The sequence below is a fragment of the Rhinatrema bivittatum genome, chromosome 4 (genome assembly GCF_901001135.1).
Source record: "Rhinatrema bivittatum chromosome 4, aRhiBiv1.1, whole genome shotgun sequence".
NCBI lineage: Eukaryota > Metazoa > Chordata > Amphibia > Gymnophiona > Rhinatrematidae > Rhinatrema > Rhinatrema bivittatum.
The window spans coordinates 222,578,569-222,602,163 of NC_042618.1; the positions used below are offsets into that span (position 1 = coordinate 222,578,569).

The window sequence follows — 23,595 nt, forward strand, 5'->3', positions numbered from 1 at the left end:
CTAATTACAGTGTTTCTTGTCATCAGACATATTACTCATTAATTTAGATATACATATTTTATTCTCTATATTGGCCAGCAGATTGAGTTTAGTGTCATCCGATCAAGTTGTTATAATCTGGTATGCTTGTGGACCCTGGATCGTAGTGAGAGCTGACTCCACCCACTACGATAGGTATGGCCTCAGCTGATACAGACATAGAAGAAAAGAGATTTTATTAGACTGGAACGGGGGTAATACCCACTGAGTGGAATGAAGACACAGTCCGGAGTAGTAGGGTTGCTCAATGGTGACATCCCTGGTAGTGGCCCGCAGAGCGGGGTACGCCAGAGAACTCCTCTCCCGATGACACATTTCTCAGGGTAGATCCGGTAGTGGCCCGTAGTGCGGGGTACGCCGAGAATTAGAAGTAGGAGATCAGAAAGGTGCAGGAGGTCAGCAGAGCAATGTAGATGACAGTACTCACTCCGAAGTGTAGATGCAGGTTAGGTGAGATGAGCACGGTAGTGGCCCGAGGCATGGGGTACACCGGTGGTTCCGTCAGCAAGATGGTAGAATGAGAAGAGTCCTCACAAGGCTGAACTAGGCAGGATCCCAAACAAGGATAGATGGATTCTCCAGGCAGGAAGGCCCTCCGAGGAGCAGATAGCCAGAATGTGACAAGGCACTCGAGGAGCGGGTACCTAAGGCATTCTAAGTTCAGGAACGAGTTCAGCGTAGCGAAGCGAAGCATCTCCAAGAGGAGTGGAATAAGCAGGAAGGAAGTCCTTGCTAACTCGTAGGAAGCATAGGCTGGATGGATTAAATTCACTGGCGGGTGACGTCATGCAGAGGGGACGACCCCGAGGTTCCTGCCATGACATGAATAAGAGAGGGCCTGTTGCGCATGCCCTAGGTAATCCCCGATTCAAGATGGCGGATGGGATTGCCCACGCCATCCCGGGGACTCTGGGGAAGGTGGCGTTTGCAGGCTGAGGCCTCCATGACTGAGAATTGCTGGTGCAGGGAAAAGAGAGGTGAGCATCAGAGGTCGCAGCAGTCTGCGACCGATGGGCCCTCCCAGGGCCCCTCCCAGGGGGTTTCGGCTTCTTTGGATGAGTTAGATGAAATTGTCAAATTAAAACCTTGTCAAGGATGTTATTAGCAGGCTCCCAACTATTTTCTTCTGCCCATATCCTTCCCATGATATGAGGTATTCCAATTGCTTTCCACATTTGCGTACATCCAAAATGTCATCTACTTGGTACGTGATGTCCTCTTCAGCAGTAAGAGGTTGCGGGTCCGGAGTCATTTTTGAAAACTCAGAGAGGATGAGTGGCTTCAAGAGAGATACGTGGAAGGCATTGTGTATCTTCATGGAAGAAGGTAGTTGCAAGCTGTAAGTAACAGGTCCCAGGTGGTGGAGAATGGAGAAAGGCCCAATGTAGCGTGGAGCGACTCGAACAGAGGGCAGCTTGAGACGGATGAACTTGGTACTGAGCCATACCTTGTCTCCTGGTTGGAACTGAGGTGCTGCTCTGTGATGAGCATCATAACATTTCTTGGCTCGTTGTCTTGCCTTCTGCAAAAGGTCTTTGGTTTGTTCCCAGAGATGATGGAGTTCTTCAGCCGAAGCCTGGGCTGCTGGAGATGAAACTGACAAGGGTATTGGTAGCGGAGGTAATGTCTGACGGCAGTACACTATCTGGAATAGTGTTGATCCAGTAGCGGCTGTTGGGTGTGAATCCAGGGCGAACTCAGCCCAGGGGAGAAACTCTGCCCAGTCGCTTTGTCTGGAGTTGACGTAGGAGCTGAGGAACTGTTTAAGTGTTCGGTTCGTTCTTTCAGTTTGACCATTTGATTGTGGATGGTATGCTGACGTCAAGTCTAAAGAAATATCAAATTTCTTACAAAGAGCTCTTCAGAACTTAGCCGTGAACTGTACACCTCTATCCGAGAGGATATGCTTCGGCATGCCGTGCAGGCAAAAGATATGCCACATAAACAGCTTTGCCAATTCTGGGGCAGATGGTAGTCCAGGTAATGCCATGAAGTGTGCTATTTTCGAGAAGTAGTCTACAGTGATCCATATGGTATTGTTTCTGCTGGACGCTGGCAGATCAATGACAAAGTCCGTCGCGATGTGCGTCCAAGATTCCTCTCTATGCTGGTAAAGGCTGGAGAAGGCCCCAAGGACGACCGGCCGGAGGCTTCTGTCTTGCACAGGTACACAAGATTCTACGTACACTCGTACGTCCTCCTTCATTGAAGGCCACCAATAGTATTTTTCTAAGGTGGATAGCATATGGACTTGGCCAGGGTGACCAGCTAATCGGGAATCATGAGCCCATTTAAGAAGTTTCTTTCTCAGGGTCCGAGGTACCACCGTCTTCCCAGCTGGAATGGAATGGTTAGCAGCTAGAATCACTTTATCAGGGTTGATTATATGGCGAGGTGCATCTGGAACATCTTCTGAAGTGAAGGAGCGTAAGAGAGCGCCTGCACATGTATTCTTGTCAGCAGGGCAGTACTTGAGTAGAAAGTCAAACTGATTAAAAAACAAAGGCCATCGGGCCTGTCTATGATTCAGTCGCTGCCCATGATGCAGATATTCCAAATTTTTGTGGTCTGTGTATACAGTTATCTGATGTTGTGCCCCCTCGAGCCATGGGCACTAGAGATGTGAATCGTGTGATCGATCATCTTAACAATCGATTTCGGTTGGGGGGGGGGGAGGGAATCGGATCGTCGCAGTTTTTTTTTTTTAAATATCGTGTAAATCGTAAATTGGGGGAGGGCGGGAAAACTATCAGGCTGAAATCTCTTGCCTTGTTCAGATGTTTGCAATTAGGAAGGCATGAACAAGTTTTTGATCGTTTGTGGATAATATATTGCTTTTCGTTGCTAACTTTATTGAGGCATTAGACACAATTCTTCAGATGTTATTGACTTTGGGATGTTTTCAGGTCTTAGCTCAAGAGGCATGGCCTTAATTTTATCTACTCAAGAAGAATGGCAAGGAGATTTCCTTTAAGATTGACATCCTCTCATTTAACATAGTTGGGACTGAAGATTCTATTGTGGATATCTAAACTTTGTAATTTAAATATTAGGACTTTGATTCATAGTTTTCAATCACAGCTTCAGGTATGGAAGGATTTGCCTTTGACTTTATTTGGAACAAGTGCTCTTTTTAAAATAGTGCTTTACCTAAATTGCTATATAGATTGCAAATGCTGCTATGCTGGCTCTCATGCAAAGATGAGATCAGACTAAAATCTATAGTTTCTGTTTTTTATCGCAGGAGAAAGCTGGAAGAATAAGTTATCCGACCTTAATGAAAGCTAAGGTTTATGGCAGGACAAACATGCCTGACTTTAGATTTTATAATGCAGCATGTCAATTACGTTTTGGATGGGAGTGGTTTGAAGGATCTTATAAATTCTATACTCCTGGCTTCCCATTATCACCTTGGGGTTTATTACACCAGAAAGATATTAACGTTCCTGCTGCCTTATAAACATACCCTTTACTAAATGCAACAAAACAAGCCTGGTGCTTTCTGGCAAAAAGGTGGGGAGTTCTATGGATGATTTCAGCTTTTTGGCCCTTACAGGCAAGAAGAATTTTATCTTAGGGATTAACAACAAAGTCTTTCATGCAGAGCCAGTGCAAGGATATTAGGCACTCTAGACGAACCTTATAGCCTTGTGCCTCCTCCCCAGGCCCCACACTTCCCACACACAATTACAATTTTATGCATTTATATCAGATTTTACATGGAATAGAACATTCAGAATTTGGTTTTCTGAAGTAAAAACATGCATTTCTTTTTTTGTACACTTTATTTATTAAATGCAACAAGCAAAGTAATACAATAGTACCATAGTCATCATAAACAGCGCTGGTCACATTTAATTTTCTCTATTTTACTGTCAAGACAACACATAAACACAAAGACAACCAGTCATTCATCACACTCACTTGCTTGTATGCTGCTCCATTTGGGATCCCACTGTCTCCTAAACTAACACCTCTTTGCATTGGCTCGATACAAAATCACAGAATGTAGTCCATGCTTCTACCTACAGCTTAGAAAGTGGTTTCTGGGAAAGTTTTGCATCAATCTTTTGCAACAGCATCCAATCCAGCATCAAGGTATACCACAATTGACTTGGTGGTGGAGAATTACTAATCTAAGATTTTAAAATTCAGTTTCGCTTGCAAAATAGCACTACAAGCAAATTTGGAATCCCCTTTAGAAAGTGAGAGTGCCCAAGACATTGAACCCAATAATAATACTTCCCCCAAAAAGGGTGGTTTAACCAAAGTCACACTCTCAAAAATCATAGAGCTTAACGCACAACAAAAAAATATGAGTTAATGTTCCTTTGACCATATTACATTTGACACACAAATCAGAGTAAACCCAACCAATTTTAAACATTTTGTCTGGCATAAAGTAACACTTATGTAAAATTTTGAATTGCATTTCCTGTAACTTAACATCAGTAGAGTAACAAGTGTGAACCCTTGCTACTGTGGTGAGGTTGACACAGCCTGTGGTGAACCCTGTAGGCCCTCACCGACAGCTGGTGGAGGTTCGCTGGTGAAAGACTGATCCAGGGTTTCATCTTTACCAGCCCCTTTTCCCACAAGTTGAGCCCTTGGGTTTTGGGGCATGGCAGGACTTAGGAAAGAGACTGTTAGGGAATGGTGTAAGCACTGGTCCAGGGCCAGGCAAAAGGTCAGTGGCAGGCAGCAAACAAAGGTAGTGGGCGTGGTCTCAGCGACGTAGGGCACAGCTATGAGAGAGACTTTATTAGAGAGAAAAGATAAAGCATAACCCGAGGAGTGGGAAATGCAACAAATACAGCTCTTGAGCAAAGATATACCCAGGGTGATACTGTAGATGAGTAGTGGCCCGCAGTGCGGGGTATGCCGAGGATAACTGTACTGTAGGTGACGAGGCAGCTGGGTCTTGAGATACAGGAACCAAGTAGAGGATCTTGAGTAGCTGCAGCAATACCCTGTAGCTCAGGATAGGTGACAGCGATAATGCTGAAGAGCGGTAGTGGCCCGATGCACGGGGTACACCATGGAGACTTCAGCAATGTAGGTATTGTAGAAACTGAAGAAGGTACTCACACAAGGAAGTCCCAAGAGATAGACCCAAGGATTGGGTTAGGTGAAGTCCCAGGCAGGAAAGCCCTCCGAGGAGCAGATAGCCAGGACGTGGAAGAGCCCCTGAGGAGAGGGTACCCAGAGCGTCCGAATGCCATGAGGAGATTCTGGAACGGAAGATCCCAATGTGGAGCGGATTTAACAATGAGAGAACTCCTTGCTAACTCGTCTTAGCAATGGGCCGATCAGCTTAAGTATACAAGCAGGTTGACGTCATCGGGAGGGGACGCCCCCGAGGTTCCCACCATGATGTATACAGAAGGAGGCCCTGCGTTCACGCCTAGGTGATTCCAGAAGTAAGATGGCGGTCGGCAGTGCCCACGCCGTCCTAGAGACGCCAGGGAGCTCAGCATTGGTTGGCAGAGGCCGCCATTCTCCCAATGATTGACGGGGCAGGGAAAAAAGGTGTGCATGAGAGGTCGCAGCCGCATGCGACTGACGGGTGCAACAGTACCCCCCTTCTTAGGGCCCCTCCCCGGGGGTTTTGGCTTCCTGGGGTGAGCCAGATGGAATTGTCTGGTCAGCTCCTTGTCAAGGATGTTACTTGCAGGCTCCCAGGTATTTTCCTCTGGTCCGAATCCTTCCCAGGATATAAGGTACTCCCAGCATCTTCTATGTTTCCACACATCAAGAATGTCATCTTCCTGGTAGGTAATGTCCTCTTCCGTGGCGAGCGGTTGCAGTTCAGGTGTCTTCTTAGAAAACTCAGATAAGATGAGCAGTTTTAGAAGAGAGATGGGGAATGCATTGTGGATCTTTAAGGATGATGGTAACTGCAAGCTGTACGTGACTGGACCCAAGCGACGGAGTATAGGGAAAGGTCCTATATACCGAGGTGCAAATCAAGCTGAAGGCAGTTTGAGACAAATGAAGTGGGTACTGAGCCATACCTTGTCCCCGGGCTGTAGCTGTGGAGCAGCTCTGTGACAGGCATCATAAAACTTCTTAGCTTGTTGTCCAGCTTTTAGAAGAAGCTCTTTAGTGTGTTCCCATAGCTGATGCAGCTCCTGTGCTGAAGCTTGAGCGGCCGGAGAGGAAACTGATAATGGTATTGGTAATGGTGGTAAAGGCTGGCGTCCATAGACAAGTTGAAAGAGCGATGATCCAGTGGAAGCTGAAGGATGGGAATTCAGCACGAACTCTGCCCAAGGAAGCAGTTCGGACCAATCGCTTTGTCTGGAATTGACGAAGGCCCAGAGAAACTGCTTTAATGTGCGGTTCATCTTTTCAGTCTGTCCGTTGGCTTGCGGATGATAGCCTGATGTAAAATCTAGAGATATATCGAACTTCTTACAGAGAGATCTCCAGAATTTGGCTGTGAATTGTACTCCTCGGTCCGAGAGGATGTGCTTAGGCATGCCATGTAAACGGAAGATATGTCGGATGAAAAGTTTTGCCATTCAGGAGCAGAGGGTAATCCGGGTAATGCCACAAAATGCGCCATTTTGGAAAACAGGTCAACAGTGACCCAGATGGTGTTGTTACCACTAGACACAGGCAGGTCAACGATAAAGTCCGTGGATATGTGCATCCACGGTTCGCTAGGAGTGGGCAAAGGTTGGAGAAGTTCCCAGGGATGACCGGCAGGCGGTTTCTGTTGTTGCGACCGTTGCTGCTTGACGTCTCCACCCCGCCATCCTTACCTCCTTGGTGACTCCCTCTTGCTCAAGTGGAGGGTTGGCTGCCGTGGCATCATTCTGCCATCTTCCTCCGGTGTCCCCAGAGCGGATCGACGCTGCAATCCGCCATGATTCACAAGGGCCTAAGGGTGCACGTGCGGTGCGGCACGGCCCCAACTGATGTACCAGCAGTGGCACGAACCTCAGGGGCGTCCCCCTGAGATGATGTCATCGTTTCCGGATATATAAGGTCTTAGAATTTGCTAACTAATCGAGTTAGCAAGGAGTTACATGGAGTTGGTTACGGACCAGTTTCGCTCTCTCCAAGCTACTCTGCCTCCTCGGACTTACCAGGGGTACCCGCTCCTCGAGGGCCTCGCTCTCTCTTTGTTTTTCAGGTCACACTCAGGAACTGGCACTCGCTCCTCAAAGGCCCATGCTCCCGGACTGGTTGCTGAATACTTATTCTGCCTGGAAGTCATCGCTGCCTACTACACCAGTGAGTTATCTTCTCTCTCTCAGAGCTTTCCCTGGAACCAAGTACTCACTCCTTGAGGGCCTAACTCGTTCCAACACCTGGACTACTTCTAGAGACTATTGTGTGAGTGTTACCATCAAGGCTCTGTTCCTGAACTCTGCATACCCTGCCTACTCACTATACTCAGTTTTTCTACAGCTCAGTTATCCAGGATCACTGTTCCAGTACCTGAGGGACTACAGCCCTGCCGTGCACTTCCAGCTCACTACTGCCACCTCTGGTCATTCAATATACTGTTTAATAAAAGAACTAGTGTGTGTCTGTCTCCATACTCTGAGCCTGACCGGTGGTCCCTCTCGGGATCTTCCCCCGGGGGCGTGGTCATCTGCCACTGGCCCAAGGATCCACCCAAAACTACCTCAAACACCATCTGTCTTGCAGAGGTGGAGCACAATTCCACATATGTCCGTACATCTTCTTTCATTGAAGGCCACTATTAGTATCTCTCCAAAGTGGCCAGAGTCCTTGATTGACCAGGGTGACATGCAAGGTGTGAATCATGAGCCCATCTGAGGATTTTCTTCCTGAGTGCCCGAGGTACCACAGTTTTTCCTGCTGGAACTGTGTGTGTGGCTGAAAGGAGCACCCTAGTAGGGTCAATGATATGACGTGGCATGTCCGGGGTATCTTCTGGCATAAATGAGCGGGAAAGAGCATCACAACTCCCTGCACAACCACAATCACTCCTGGCTTGAGGATGCCCTTCGATTCCGCTCTCCAATCGTCCTACTAGAACTGCATTCTCAGGAACCCTCCACACCCCTTCCCTTAAATGTGCTCACCACACTTCCACCAGAGAAAGAGCCCTATCCATTGCAGGCCCCTCCCTCTGGAACACTATGCCACTTGAGCTCCGACTAGAACCATGCATTCGGAAATTCAAAACAGGGGTTAAAACATGGCTCTTTAAAATGGCCTACCCTGATCTGGATCCTATGTAGTCCCCCTGCTCCCTTTACTCCTTCAGAGAAAGAGCCCTTGTCATTAATGTACTCATAGCCTTCTCCTTTATTTATACTCTGTTTTGTCTCCCATTTCTTTTCACCTCTTTATTTACCCCCATTTATACCCCTTTCCCTGTCCTTATACCCTACCTTTTTCCCTATAGTAACCCTTTTATACCCCTTTTATTTTTCCCCCCTCCGCTATCCTTTAAACCTTACTTTTCCCTATAGCAACCCTGCTAGTCTATCTATAGTTGCCTTTCTGAATGCATAATTTGTAATGTCATATATAGTGTCTCCTGTATGTACTAGTTAAAGATAATGTATATTATTGAATATAATACTTTATTATTGTATATAATACTTTTTGGAGTGTATAATTTATATAAGGTTATCCACAGTGTATAAGGTTATACATTAGGGGTGTGAATCGTGTGATCGATCGTCTTAACGATCGATTTTGGCTGGGGGGGGGGAGGGAAATCTGATCGTCGTGTTTTTTTTTTAAATCGTTAAAAATCGTAAATCGGGGGAGGGCGGGAAAACCGGCACACCAAAAAAACCCTAAAACCCTCCCCGAACCTTTAAAACAAATCCCCCACCCTCCCGAACCCCCCAAAATGTTTTAAATTACCTGGGGTCCAGTGGGGGGGGGGGGTCCCCCGGCGCGATCTTCCTCTCTCTGGCCATGACTGCATTAAGAGAAATGGCGCCGGTGACCCTTTGCCCTTATCATGTGACAGGGCAAAGGTAGCGCCGGCGCCATTTTGGTTCCTGGCTCCCGACCCCCGCTGGACCCCCAGGGACTTTTGGCCAGCTTGGGGGGCCCTCCTGACCACCACAAGACTTGCCAAAAGTCCAGCGGGGGTCCGGGAGCGACCTCCTGCACGCGGTCCATATTGCCAATCTTCAAAATGGCGCCGGCGCTACCTTTGCCCTCACTATGTCATAAGGCCAAAAGTCCCTGGGGGTCCAGGGAGATCGCGCCGGGCCCCCCCCCCCCCACTGGACCTTAGGTAATTTAAAACATTTTGGGGGGTTCGGGAGGGTGGGGGATTTGTTTTAAAGGTTCGGGGTGGGTTTTAGGGTTTTTTTGGTGTGCCGGTTTTCCCGCGCCCTATTTAACGATACAATACAAATGCCCCTGACGATAAATCGGGGGCATTTGTATTGTATCGTGCACTCTAATGATTCTGGACGATTTTAAAATTATCTGACGATAATTTTAATCGTTCAAAAACGATTCACATCCCTATTATACATAGTCCCTTACTGAGTGTATAATTTGCAATGCTACTTATTATGTTCTTCTGTTGTTTTCCATCAGGTACTGTTCCTTTTCTCCTCTTCCTGTTTTTCCCTCTCTTCTCTCGCCCCTTCTCTTTTCTTAACTGCTCCCTCTTCCCCCACCCTGGTTTTTTGTAATTTCCTCTTTCAGTTATATTGTAAACCGGCATGATGTACCCACGAATGTCGATATATAAAAGCGAATAAATAAATAAATAAATCCGCACGGGTGTTGTTGTCTGCTGGGTGATACCTCAAGAGGAAATCGAATCTGTTGAAAAACAACGACCAGCGGGCTTGTCTGTGGTTCAAACGTTGGGCATGACGTAAATATTCGAAGTTTTTATGGTCAGTAAAAACAGTTATCTGATGTTGAGCACCCTTAAGCCATGGGCACCACTCCTCAAATGCCAATTTGATTGCAAGTAGCTCTTTGTCTCCTATCCCGTAATTTCGCTCAGCAGGTGAAAAGCACCGAGAGAAGAAAGAGCATGGATGTAGCGTATGGTTGTCACTATGCTGACTGAGGACAGCGCCATCTCCGACGTCCAAGGCATTTACCTCAACTACAAAAGGTTGTCGAGGGTCAGGGTGGCATAGACATGGCTCCTGGAGAAAACGCCTTTTTGAGTTCCTAGAAGGCGGTAACGCCTTCAGGGACCCATTGAGAGGGATTGGCTCCCTTGTGCGTCATGGCAGTAAGAGGCGCGGTCAAGGTGGAGTAGTGATGAATGAAGGTGAACCCGAGGAATCGGCGTAGTGCTTTTAGACCAGTTGGTTGGGTCCAGACCCGAATGCTCTGGGTTTTTTGTAGATCCATTTGGAACCCCTGGCTGAACATGATGTATCCCAAAAAAGGAACAGACTCCTGGTGGAAAGCACACTTCTCTAATTTGGCGTAGAGATGGATATCTCTGAATCTTTGAAGAACCTTGGATACGTCCAAGTGGTGAGTCTGGAGATTCTGGGAAAATACTAGTATATCGTCCAAATACACTACTACGCAGTCGTATAACATGTCTCTGAAGATTTCAGTCATCAGGGCATTGCAAAGGCCAAAGGGCATGAACAAGTATTCAAAATGGCCGTCACGGGTATTGAATGCTGTTTTCCATTCATTGCCCCGGCATATGCAAACTAGATTATATGCTCCTCTGAGATCCAGCTTTGTGAATATTTTGGCTCCTTGGAGCCGATCAAAAAGTTCAGATATCAACAGCAGTGGAAAGTGGTCCTTCAAGGTGATTTCATTCAAGCCACGATAGTCTAATCATGGGCGAAGGGATCCATCCTTCTTACCCACAAAAAAGAAGCTGGCTCTGGCCGGAGACTTTGAAGGCCGAATGAAGCCCTTTGTCAAGTTCTCCTGAATGTATGTAGGCATAGCTTTCGTCTCGGATAGAGAAAGTGGGTATACCCTTCCTCTAGGTGGTTCGGAACCCGGTACTAAGCTGATGGTGCAGTTAAAGGATCGGTGAGGTGTCCGCCGCTTGGTTAGAAAAGACATCCTGGTAAGACTGATACTGTGGAGGTAAACCCGGAAGGGAAGGGGTAGTAGTCAAACAAGGAAGGGGAGTCACTGTCTCTAGACATCTTCCATGTCAGGCTTCTCCTCATTGGGATAGTTCAAGGGTACTCCAATCGAATTGGGGTGAATGAATTTGAAGCCACGGTAGTCCGAGTACGACCAGATGTATAGCTTTATCCAGGACAAGAAATGTAATGGTCTCAGAGTGAAGAGACCCAGTGCGGAGACGAAGTGGCTGGGTAGTATAGGAGACCTCACCAGACAATGGCTCGCCATGTATGGATGACAGTAGAAGTGGAGTGGGCATCGGCACAGTAGGGATTCGTAGGTGCTCTATGAGTTGGTGGAGTATGAAGTTCCCTCCAGCCCTGGAGTCTATGAGGGCTAAAGTGTGGAATTCGAGGGCTTCTGCAATAATGGAGACTGGGAGGGTCAGTGGAGGAGATTGAGAAGTTAGACCTAGGAAGAGTCCTCAGGCGGATCCTAGGTCTGCAAGTTTCCTGGACAGATAGGGCAGGAGGGCACCACATGACCAGGTTGTCCCAGTACATACAGATACCAAGTCTCTTCCAATAGCGTCTTTCTTTTGACATAAGGTGGCTGCGGCCTAGCTGCATTGGTTCTTCCTCCTCGATAGTGGGTGCAGGCACAGCCTGAGTAGCTGGTATATGATGAGAGCGAAGAACTCCAGATGACATCTTCTTAGGACCCTTTGGGGCAGATTTTCAAGGATTTACATGCGTAGGGGGGTTATGCGCGCTGGGCCTATTTTCAAAAGGCCCGGCAGCACACGTATATCCCAGGGCTTTTCTGAATGGGCGGGCAGGGGGTGGGACAGGGGCGAGGCAGATGGTCCAGTGGTGGGGCGGTCCAGGGGCAGTCCAGGTGGCATGTCCGAGGACTAGCGGCATAGCGGCCATCGCGGAGGATCGCGCGCTGTCAGTTGGCAGGCGTAACTTCCAAAACAGAGGGCTCGGTGCGCGCAATTTGCACTAGTGTGCACCCCCTTGCGTGCGCCAACCCCTGATTTTATAACATGCACGCGGCTGCGCACGCATGTTATAAAATTGGGCGTACATTTGTGCGCACTGGGTTGCGCACACAAATGTATACCCACGCGTATGTTTTAAAATCTGCCCCTTTATCTCTTGTGAACGTTCACGCAGTCTGCGATCAATTCGTCCAGCAAGGTCAATGAGAGAGTCCAGGGTATCGGGGAGTTTCTGTGCTGCTAATTTGCCTTTGTTGCGAGAGTTAAGGCCTTCTAGAAAAATTGCTCGCAGGCAATCCAGGTCCCAATGTAGTTCCGAGGACAAGATTTTAAACTCAATAACATAGTCAGTCAAAGGTTTGGTACCTTATTGTAAGTGCAGGAGAGATCTAGCGACAGTCTTGCGGGCAGAATCGTCGAATACAGCACAAAAGAGTGTGATGAATCCCATAAGATCCTTGAGTATAGGGTCGCTACATTCCCAGAGAGGTGAAGCCCAGGCCAGGGCTTTTCCATCTAGAAGAGACAGTATATACGTAGTTTTGGAAACTATGTCTAGGAAGTAAGTAGGTTGAAGCGAAAAGTGCATACAACACTGATTTAGAAAACCCCTACATAACAGGGGATCACCTGTAAAGCCTGTAGGTGCTGGCAACGGAACAGAGAGATGTGTAGGCATCATCTGCGGAGTGAAATGACCTTGTCAGGCATTCCTGTGGAATTCAGCCGAGAGTTCAGCTGATTAAAGGCATTAGCCAGAGTCTCTACTGTCCTTTCTTGTTCGGCAAGACGTTGGACCAGGCCAGGGATGGCTTGCACGGCTGAGACCTGAGCCGGGTCCATGGAGTTAGCAATCTGTTATGGTTTTGTAGGTAATTGTGAACCCTGGGCCGAGATGAGAGATGACTCCACCCACAGGGAGGAGCCCCGTGAGCCTCACCATCGAGGGTGTGGTCTCAGCAATGTAGGACACGGCTGTGAGAGAGACTTTATTAGAGAGAAAAGATAAAGCATAACCCGAGCAGCGGGAAATGCAACAAACACAGTTCTTGAGCAAAGATATACCCAGGGTAAAACTGTAGATGAGAAGGTCCGGTAGTGGCCCGCAGCACGGGGTACACCAGGAGGTTCCTCCAGGCTGGTGGAGATACCTCAGAAGTGCATATCTGGTAGTGGCTCACAGTGCGGGGTATGCCAAGGATAACTGTACTGTAGGTGACGAGGCAGCTGGGTCTTGAGATACAGGAACCAAGCAGAGGATCTTGAGTAGCTGCAGCAATACACTGTAGCTCAGGATAGGTGACAGCGATAATGCTGAAGAGCGGTAGTGGCCCGATGCACGGGGTACACCATGGAGACTTCAGCAATGTAGGTATTGTAGAAACTGAAGAAGGTACTCACACAAGGATGTCCCAAGAGACAGACCCAAGGATCGGGTCAGGTGAAGTCCCAGGCAGGAAGGCCCTCCTAGGAGCGGATAGCCAGGATGCGGAAGAGCCCCCGAGGAGCAGGTACCCAGAGCGTCCGAATGCCACGAGGAGATTCTGGAACAGAAGATCCTAATGTGGAGTGGATTTAACAACGAGAGAACTCCTTGCTAACTCGTCTTAGCAATGGGCCGATCAGCTTAAGTACACAAGCGGGTTGATGTCATCAGGAGGGGACGCCCCCGAGGTTCTCGCCATGACATATACAAAAGGAGGCCCTGTGTGCACGTGCCTAGGTGATTCTGGAAGTAAGATGGTGGTTGGCAGCACCCACGATGTCTCATCAAAGGTCCACCAAGCCAAGCATCCTGTCTCTGACAGTGGCCATCCAAATCACTAGTACTCAAAGGATCCCAAAAAAATAGGTCTAGTTCTTTTTCCTCATAATTAGGGATAAGCAATGGCTTTCCCAATCTACATGCCTAATAATAGTTTATAAACTTTGCTTCAAGGTACTTGTCTAAACTCTTTTTAAATCCAACTAATTTAACTGCCTTTACCACATTGTTGCCAGAGGATGCCTTTACCACATCCTCTGGCAACAAATTCCACTAATTAATTGTGTGCTGAGTGAAAAAATACTTTATCTGATTTGTTTGAAATGTGCTACTTATGCACACACAGTCCCACACCCAGGCTAGGGGGGGGGGGGGGGTGAGAGAGTGAGAGCTTGTGTATGATACAGCATGTAGAGTGAGCGCTTGTGTGTGTGTGTATAGATAATGTGAGCTTGTGGGGGGGAGAACATATGAGCTTGTGTGTGTGAGGTAGTCTGTGAGAGAAAGTGTGCACGTGTGTGTGTGAGGGAGAAAGGGAAGAAGACAGTAGAAGAGAGATACTAAAAAGGAATTAGTAAATGAGTGACAAGGGAAAAATGGGAAAAAGAGACCAGGGCCAACTGATTAGAAAAATGCAAAGATCAGACAACAAAGGTAAAAAAAAATAAATAAAATATATATATATATAATTTTCTAATTTTAGAAATTTGAATATGCCATCTTTGGAAATGTGCATTTCTTATATTTTTGTATGTTTGCTCTTTCTTCAGTATTCCACTGTTCAGAGTCTAGTTTCTCAGAATTTCTATTTTAGTTTTGTCTGCATGTTTCTGCTTCTAATTTGTAGTCTCTTATTTCAATATTAGGTAACAGTCTCTGTTTTGCCTGAGGATGTGTGACTGAAGTGCAGTATTTCTGCTTGCATGTAGTTTTTCTGTAGTAGCCCAGCTTGTTCTGTTATTCCAGTAGGTGATGTATTAATGTTCTAGAGCCTGGTGTAGTATTTCTATTGCTGTTTTTTCATAAGGTTGCTGTTATTTGAATCCTGAGAGTCAATGCTATGACTATATGGTATGGTAAGGTTCTAGATGTCTCTTTCTTTGCAGGAGTTTGTGTTACTTCAGAAAATGGCAGCGAAGTGATTTTTTGCTGAGGTAACACCAGAATTTGAATATTTTTTTTCATGTGGCCAGTGGTTGGTGTTCCACCTTCATGGAGCGGAAGGATGGAGGGCTGCTATTTCCAAAAAAAAACAACAACAAATAAAACAAAAAATAAAAACAGGGGTGGGTAAGAGTATGGGGCAAGGGGGTGGCCTGCTTGTTACAGCGGTTGCTACCCCCAATTGAGCTGGATGTCACTTGGATGCAGATTCAAAGCTGCTCTCTAAATTGGGTGGAGGGGAATTAGGGCTGGAGGGTACTGGAAGCCAATAGTAACAGGTGGGAGAGAGAAAAAGGGAAAAAAAAAATGGATAAAGTGCGTAGCTTGCTGGGCAGACTTGATGGGCCATTTGGTCTTCTTCTGCCGTCATTTCTATGTTTCTATGTATGTTTCTATGTTAGTTATAATGTGAATTGTCCTAGCTCTGCTCTGCACCTGTTCTGATGATTAATGATATTTTATTGTAGTTATAATGATTTCTGGCTTTCTGCAAAGAGGATTTATGAAAGAATACATTAATTTTTGTTTCATTACATGATTGATTGGATCGGATTGTTTGCTTTTTACATGACATACTTGTGCATTTATAAATTGCAATAAATGTAAAATAGATTAATACAGATTAATAAGGAATTTTTTAATGTTGGTAAGTGCTTGAAATAATTGAGGGAAAATATTTTAAAGTTTCATGCATGATGCATAATGGCTGTTGCAAACTACTTAGAAAGCCATTGTAGGGTGCAGTATATAGCATTATTTATACAAGTAGTAGGCCTCAAACCTGCATCCCTACAGCCCACCCATGTTAACCTTGTGCCCATCCAAAAAATCAATTCAGGCTACAACAATGGCGCCAGATCCTCCCGGTCCTTTGAATATACTTTGTGGGAGACATCCATCCCTTCAGGCCCTCCCACCAGGAGGCTTTGGATTGGGTGACTCAGTATTATTTAGTCCAGCCATTTTAAGACTTGTGGTGTTCAGTTAGAGAGAGCAGCTGCAGAGTAAACAAATATTTTTTTCCAAACTCTGGTAGGGCCTCCTAGCCTTGCCCAAAGGAGTTTTCTTTTAGAAGAGATACCTCACCGTGCACTCCCTGCCTGATACTCTTTAGGGGCAAAGGGGCTCTTTTCAGGGGACCAAAGACCTGTGAGCCTACTCTACACCCTAGGTAGGCAAGCACCAGTAATTGATCCTGCTGCAAGAGATTTGTGAAGGTGCAGAAGCTATCCAGAACAAGATTTAAAGTATTTTTTGGAACTAAAGAGTAGTGGGGAGGTTTTTGGATCCTCCTTCCCCACTGGGATTTCAGCACAGGATTAATAGCCTGGTCCCCAGATTTTTCCACAAAAGAAAATCACCTGAAATAACGAATAATGAACAGCATGACCGAAGGAAGAAAGGACAAGAGAAGGAGCAGCGGCGGATTCCCGATGAAGACCGGCCCGGGGATTCGCCGCCCAGGCCGGCCCAGGAGATACCACGTGGTCTGCCAAGCGCGGCTCTGTCACGGCCGCGCTCGGCAGACCACGTGACTAGCGCGCCGGCCCACCAGGGGATGCCCGATCCCCCTGAGAAGGAGATCCCATCCGGATTTCCACCTAAGGAATGGGTGTCCAGGGGAAAGAAGATCTCTAAAGGTAGGACATTTGCAGTTAAAAGGGAATCCTCTCACTAGGATTCCAGGGGGCAGCAGCTGGGAGAGTATGCCCGTAGAAAATCACCATGGCAACTTCTCTTCATCCTCTGGGTCATGTGCAATAGCTTCTCCCCATAGAAAAGAGTCCGTCCCCCAAGATTAAGAGTCAGGGTGGGAGTGAAAGGTTAGCTGGAGCAGTCCCTGAAGATATAAATAAGATTGTTTGCCCTTGGGATTTAAAACATCCAACTAAGGATTACATTAATTTTGTGAAACCCACCAACACACCCCCCTTCCTAAGGAAAAAAAAAAGAAGGCTGCCACTCTGCAGGTGCGAGAGAGAAGGAAATATAGAGCTGCAATATTTCTGGTAAGTACAGCTTCACTTTTAAGCTGATTTTTTTTTTCTTTTCAGTCCCTGTATCCCCACTACCTTTCTGCCTGCCCCAACCCCGCACCATCTTAAAAATAGGCAGAGTGAGGAAGAAACCCCCACAAACCCAAAACAACCGCACTCCCGGCTCCTGTCACCACAGCTCCTGGAATTGGAAACCTTCACGCTGTACACTTCCTGCTGAAGAAACTCCATTGGCTGCCGGCCTCCCTATTTGCATAGTCCCGCCTCCCTTCACTAGGTCGATCCGCAGCTTGCTTTGCTGTATTGCACTGCAGGATTCTGTGCTGGAAGGACGAGGCTGCTGCTTGTTGATGCTGACGAGCAAGCGATCTAATGTTAGTTTTGCAATCATGTGTGGCAACAAATTTCTGTAGGGGAGTTCCGTAGGGTGTCCTTTTGGGAGGAGAGTGGGAGTCAACTTGACCGAGCCGATTTAGCTTGTGATTTCCCCGGGTTTGATGTGACCACGCTAAAGAGGTGGCTTTTCAGAAGTGCAGTGGAGAGGGGGGAGCTTTTAATTTCATCCCTTTAGTTTTCTGGTGCAGCATGAAGTGCAGCTATGGCAAGGAGAGGTAAGACAGCTGTGAGGACTCTGGAGGATTTGACCCTGGATTCTGGTTATGGTGGAGCTGCCGATTCCGTCAGGTCGTCCAACTTGTCGTTGTGTTCCGATTCTCACCCGGTTTACACCCATGGGGCAAACTGTTGGCATCTAGCTGACTCCATGCACAGCAGACACAACAGCTTTGACACAGTCAACACTGTCCTGGCTGAAGACTCCGAGGTCCTGGACTGCTCGGGACAGTGCTCCAGGCTGCCCGACCTCGAGGAAGTGCCCTGGACTGTAGAAGAGGTAGAAGCTCTGCTGAAGAAGGAGCCGGCAACGGCGGGGGCCACTCTCGGCCGGGATGCTGTTGCTAAGCTGTCCTCCCTGGCCAGCCGGGCCCTGGTCAGGATCGCCAAGGAGGCTCAGCGGCTGAGCCTGCGCTTTGCCAAGTGCACGAAGTACGAGATCCAGAGCGCCATGGAACTCGTGCTGGCCTGGAGTCTGGCGTCCACCTGCACGGGGGCGGCCCTGGGTGCCCTGTCCCTCTACAACATGAGCACTGGCGACCGCTTCAGCCGAGGCAAGTCCGCCCGCTGCGGCCTCACCTGCTCGGTGGGCAAATTCTACCGCTGGATGGTGGACAGCAAGGTGGCCTTGCGGATCCACGAGCACTCTGCCATCTATCTGACTGCCTGCCTGGAGACCGTTTTCAGGGAGATCCAGCGCCGGGTGCTGGCCGTGCCCTGCACCGACAAGGAGGGTGAGGGGCCCAAGTTCACCGCTGAGTCCCTGGAGCGGGTGATCAGCAGCGACGCAGAGCTCTGGGGATTGCTGCAGCCCTATCAGCACCTCATCTGTGGCAAGAATGCAAGCGGTGAGTACACTTTACGCCTCTTAATTATCTTCCTAAGCCAAAAAAAAAATGAAAAACAGCCATAAGTTTCTTAGGATCCATGAGCAGGTTGTTTGTGCGCTTTTCTTGCGGCTCATTCACTTGACGTGTACATTTAGCAAAAGAAAATGAGCATGTAGAAGGGTTTTGGTTTTTATTTTCTAATTAGTAGCTTGAGAGAGACAGGCGAGAGAGCTTTCTATTCAATCAGCTAATAGGGGTTTCAGGAGGTGCCTGGCACATTGTGTCAGGTCCGGGACCGTATTGTAGTGCCAACTGCTCGTCCATAAGTATGTCAGGCCGCTGAGCATGCAGACACTGAGAATTGGAAGAGCAGTTGACACTTTCTGTCCAGGATAACGGTATGCGCCACGGCGATCAGACGCCTTTAATCATTCATCTCTCTGGGAAAAACAGTATTTCTGTGCAAAATAAAAAAATAAGTGTGGTCTGCTGCAGGAGGAGGAAAATCCCGAACTTGGCTGAATGTAGAACAGTAGTGATATTCAGTATTTGGCGTTATTACCTCCTAGCTACAACCGATTTAAAGTTGTTCAGGAAATGAACTCTGTGTATTACATTCCCGCTTCCTCGCACCTTTCTTGTAGCATGGGAAGGGGTTTTTTTTTTTCCTCTCTGTTCCAAGTTGCTTCTTGTTTCCTGGACTCTCTATATCTAAACAGGATAGCCAGGAGGGTTTTCTTTTCCGTTGGGTTTTCAGGATTGAAGAGGCTGTTTCTCTGTTACCAGCGTAGCTGCCCAGATTCTGCAGCCTGCACCAGCAGCATCAGGTGCAGGCAATTAACTAACCAATCAGCAGCGAGTCCCTCCTCCCCGCTCCCTCCCCTTAGTTTAGTATCATTTTCCCCTGCCAGAAAAATGGCTGTGTTTTGAGGGGGGTGTAGTTTGGTGGAAGCCTCCCGAAGAGAATGATACTTGTCTTTTAGCCTTCAATTAAGAAAGAACACTTTAGCTGTAGAGTAACTTTTTTTTTTTCCTTTCCCCCTCCTTCCTCAATTAATTTTGTTTCATCTCCTTTTTTTCCTTTGCTCCAGTTGTCTTAATCTTTATTGAGTCCTGTTCTCCCCCCCCCCCCCCCCCCCCGCTGTTGGGGCCCTGGGGCAGGTGGGAGAGAAGATGGGTGAGGAACCAGACACGCAGCACAGAGTGGCTGGCAGGGAAGGGGGTGGAGGGGCAGGGGCAGGCCCCCCCCCCCCATACCAGCAAGGAAGCCCCCCTAACCCTGCCTGCACTCTTGAATCCAATCCTACCATCCCGGTCCCAGCACAAGGTGAGGCGGCTGAGCTTGTTTTCCCACCCCCACCCAATTTGTTCACAGTTGGAGCAAGAACACTGTCTGCCGTAGCCACTGGCAAGAGGAAGAAGGCGAAGCGCTTCGCCTCCAGTCCTCCTGGTGGGACCCCCAGCGGCACCACCCACCAGCTCTCCACCCCTTACACCGGGGGTGTTGCCAGCAAGGAGAGCGAATCCATCGCTGTGCCCGTCTCCTCCCCTCCGCCAAAGGAAGAAGCCTGCTGGTATATTACTGGTGGTGCCACCAGCGGCACTGGCACCAGCGCCAGCAGTGCTAGAGCCTCTTCTGTGAATGGGTCCCACCTACAAGGCCACTAGAGTAGCCATGGTGTGAGTTTGAGGCTCCAACTGTGTCTATGGAATTGGATTCCTTGGTGGCTGGGTCCTCCAGCCTCACCCTTAAACATGGCATTCATTGCCAGATGCTGTCCTTGCCTGACCCCCCTTCGCTACAGCACTGCCCTGGCCAAGTCTGTGGGGCCCAAGCAGGTAGTGGCAGTGGATAGGATGTACGGCAAGGCCGTACTGTTTGTCAAGTCCTTCTCGGTGGTCCACATGGCCATTGAGGAAGGGGCTTGTGGTGGAGGGGAGGTTCCACTGGGTGGAACACATCATGGGGCCCTTGGTGGTATTCTCCAATTTACCATACCATCTCCCAGATGCCCTGATCAAACACCTTCTCGGTGACCTGGGGGAGTTCACCACACTCGTCACTGCTCTCCTGGCAGGTCACTGGGAGAGGGAGCTGTGGCATATCTCCTCTTTCTAGAAGTAGGCCTGGATGTGCCTGCCTGAGGGCGGGGGAGAGTCCCAGGAGTGGAGGATGGTCCCTTTGTAAGGGGGGATCTTTATCTTTTAGTGCATGGAGGAGACTCGATGCTTCCACTGCCACAAGCTGGTGTACTCCCACAGGCTGTGCCCTAGCCTCCTCACTCATAACCTGAGGGAGCATGTGGTGAGCCTCGTCCAGGCGTGGACCACTCCTCCCCTATTTCCTCTATCCCTATCCCGAGCCCCAAGTGGCAGGACATGGCACTTGGGGGTGGGTTCACCAACACCATCCCAGGCTCCAGGAGGCAGGAAGCTACCTGACCCTGCCCTGCAGGGAAAAGCTCCCACTCCTGCACCTCTCTCCCGATGGCGTAACAGAACACCAGAGAGAGGGGAAAAGAGAAAAGGTAGGAAGCCAGGGCAAGCAGGGCAATGTGTGGGACAGCCAGCAGGGCATCATCAACCCCAACTGTTATTCCCACCATGCCCCCTTGTGAGGCCTTCATGTCAAAGCAGGGCCAGAAGGAAGCAAACCCCTTAGATAGGAAGGTAGGGCGGTCCCTCTTCTCTGTTCTGCCACTCCTTTCCTTCCTGCAATCTCCAGGTGTAGAGAAGGAGGGGGGCGGCACCCACTTCTGAGGGTGAGGTGGCCACACAGGTGGGCAGATCCATGGATTTGTCAGCATGTCTGCTGTCCTTCCACCTGTAGTTTTCTCCAGTTGCCCCATGGCCAAAAGGAGGAGAAAAGGAAGCGAACTTCCAAACCATCTCATCTGAACAGGAGGGGACCGGCGGGGAGACCGTCTTCTCCTTATCCCTTTTCCCATGACCCTAGATAGCGAGAGGTCATTGAGGCACCCACTCCCACTTTCTTGAGTCCATCACCAACTGAAGAAGTGTCCGGCACCATGGAGGTTGTAGATGGGGAGGAGGCGCCCTCAGGGCCTCGGTCTGGTGACTAGGGTGGGGAGCCAGGTCTGGCCCCACAGATTAGCCCTGGGGTCCCTGTGGAACATCCCCCTGAGTGCAGGGAATGCAAGGGTCTGCCGGGAATGAAGGCAGAGCAACAGGGACAGTTAGGTGTAGCTGTACCTTCTTCAGTGGAGGAGACCTTGCCTCTCCTCGTCCCTCCCCTTCTTCCAGCAGGAGCTCTTCTCCCCTCCCTTTAGACAGAGGAAGGCTGCGTATAGCAGGAAGTCGACCAGTCACCCATCCCTCTCCTCTGACTGAAGAAATGCCCTCTCTCCATGTCTTTGCCCTATCCCAGCAGGAGTATGGCGCAAAAAATGCACCGATGATCTATTGGTTCTGAATCCCATCCCTGGAAGAGATCCTGCCTCCACAGAGTCTTGTCGGGGAACTCCTCATCTGACTTGGAGAAGGGACAGATCCCTGCGGATCCAGTACCCCCTGGTAGTATGCCACACCGCCGCAGTTCTTTCCACCCCCATACCCCTCCTCGCCTTGATTTTTGCTTCCTCACGGTTTACTCTGACCCCCAGGTGGCCTAGCATTCGAGTGGGCCACAGTCAGAGGGGGGCAGGGTAGGGCGGAGCCCCCCAGAGGGAGGTGCAGGAAAGGCTCTGAGTTCCAGAGGGCCCTTTCCCAAGATGGCGGGAACAGGACCTTGTATCTGTCCTCAAGGCCCAGGTCCCAGGACCCGACAAGGCCAGTGAGACAAGTGAGGGAGTGTGCACAAGAGGCTGAGGAAAGAGTGCCACAAGCTGGCAGGGAGCTTGGTGGTCTTTCAGCCCTTGCCTCCCTCTGCAAGTCACAGCCATAGAAAGATGGCAGAACAGTTGCAGATGGGGGAACGGGGAGCGGGCAACCAGAAGGCCACCTATCGCCTATCCTCCAACCTGACCAGTAGAATGGTCGAGAGGCATGCACGCTCTGGAAGGCCCTGTGAAGGGGCTGATTGTGTGCCTACTCGAATGCTACTTGATAGAGAATGGCTTTGATATTCTGCTCCATTAACACCAACTGCTGTGGGATTGGGTTCTGCAGGCATGGGTGCTCTCCGCTGACAAGCGCAGTGGGTTCTCAGTGGCCATGTTACAGGATACCCACACCACCCCAGATGCCAAATCATCATGACACCTGGTGTGGAGGAGCAGGTGTCCTACTCTCAGATCGACTGGTGGTATCTTTCCTGCTGTTTGATGTGCTGGGCCACAGAGTGCACGGTGGAGCCGGCCTCCTCTCTTGGACCACAACTTTGTGGCTCTGAGTGTGGTGCTCAGCTCCGCGCAGCCCAGGTCAAACCACTGGCACTTCAAAACTCGCTCCTCGCGGACAAGGAGTTGGTGGAGGCAGACCAACTGTTCTGGATGGACTGGTACTGCCGGGAGACGGACTCCTCCTTGCTCTCTCAGTGATGGGACGTGGGAAGGTCCATCTCTGGGTTCTCTATCAAGATAATGCCAGGGGTGTGAATGCAAAGTGGAGCCACTCCACTGGATCTCAGGATTCACATTGACGTGATCAATGGTGCTGCCCCCAAGTTGCAAGCCTACCTGAAGCCGTGTTGCGAGGGGTAAAGTATGCTACTGTTGTCTAGATGTACAAAAGCAACTAGCAGAACATCTAGACAACAATAGCATACTTTACCCCTCGCAACACGGCTTCAGAAAACACTATAGCACCGAAACATTACTAATCTCTCTAACAGATAATGTACTACGTGGATTTGACAGCGGAAGACACTACATTATGATATTATTAGACCTATCAGCAGCATTTGACACAGTAAACCATAACAAACTACTAAAAAGGCTAGAAGAAATAGGACTACAAAACAAAACAATTGAATGGTTCAGATCCTACCTTAACAATAGATTTTTTCAGGTACAGATAAACACAATATCAGACAAAATCAAGCTAAAGACAGGGGTCCCCCAGGGTTCAGCACTTTCGGCGACTCTATTTAACATTTACATGCTGCCCCTATGCCACCTCCTGGCAGGATTAGGTATCATAAATTCACACAAATCTTAGAGAGCCAATGTATATATATAATTCATACAAAATTTATTG

The 23,595-nt window shown here is 48.7% G+C and overlaps 1 protein-coding gene across 1 annotated transcript; it reads left to right on the forward strand.

Annotated features, from left to right (window-relative positions):
- Positions 1–17,315: 17,315 nt before the first annotated feature.
- On the forward strand, positions 17,316–20,106 carry LOC115089386 (ankyrin repeat and BTB/POZ domain-containing protein BTBD11-like). The gene is made up of 2 exons (XM_029597479.1): positions 17,316–18,456; positions 19,814–20,106. Exons 1-2 carry the CDS (start codon positions 17,595–17,597, stop codon positions 20,104–20,106), a joined length of 1,155 nt encoding a protein of 384 aa, XP_029453339.1. The 5' UTR covers positions 17,316–17,594.
- Positions 20,107–23,595: the final 3,489 nt, after the last annotated feature.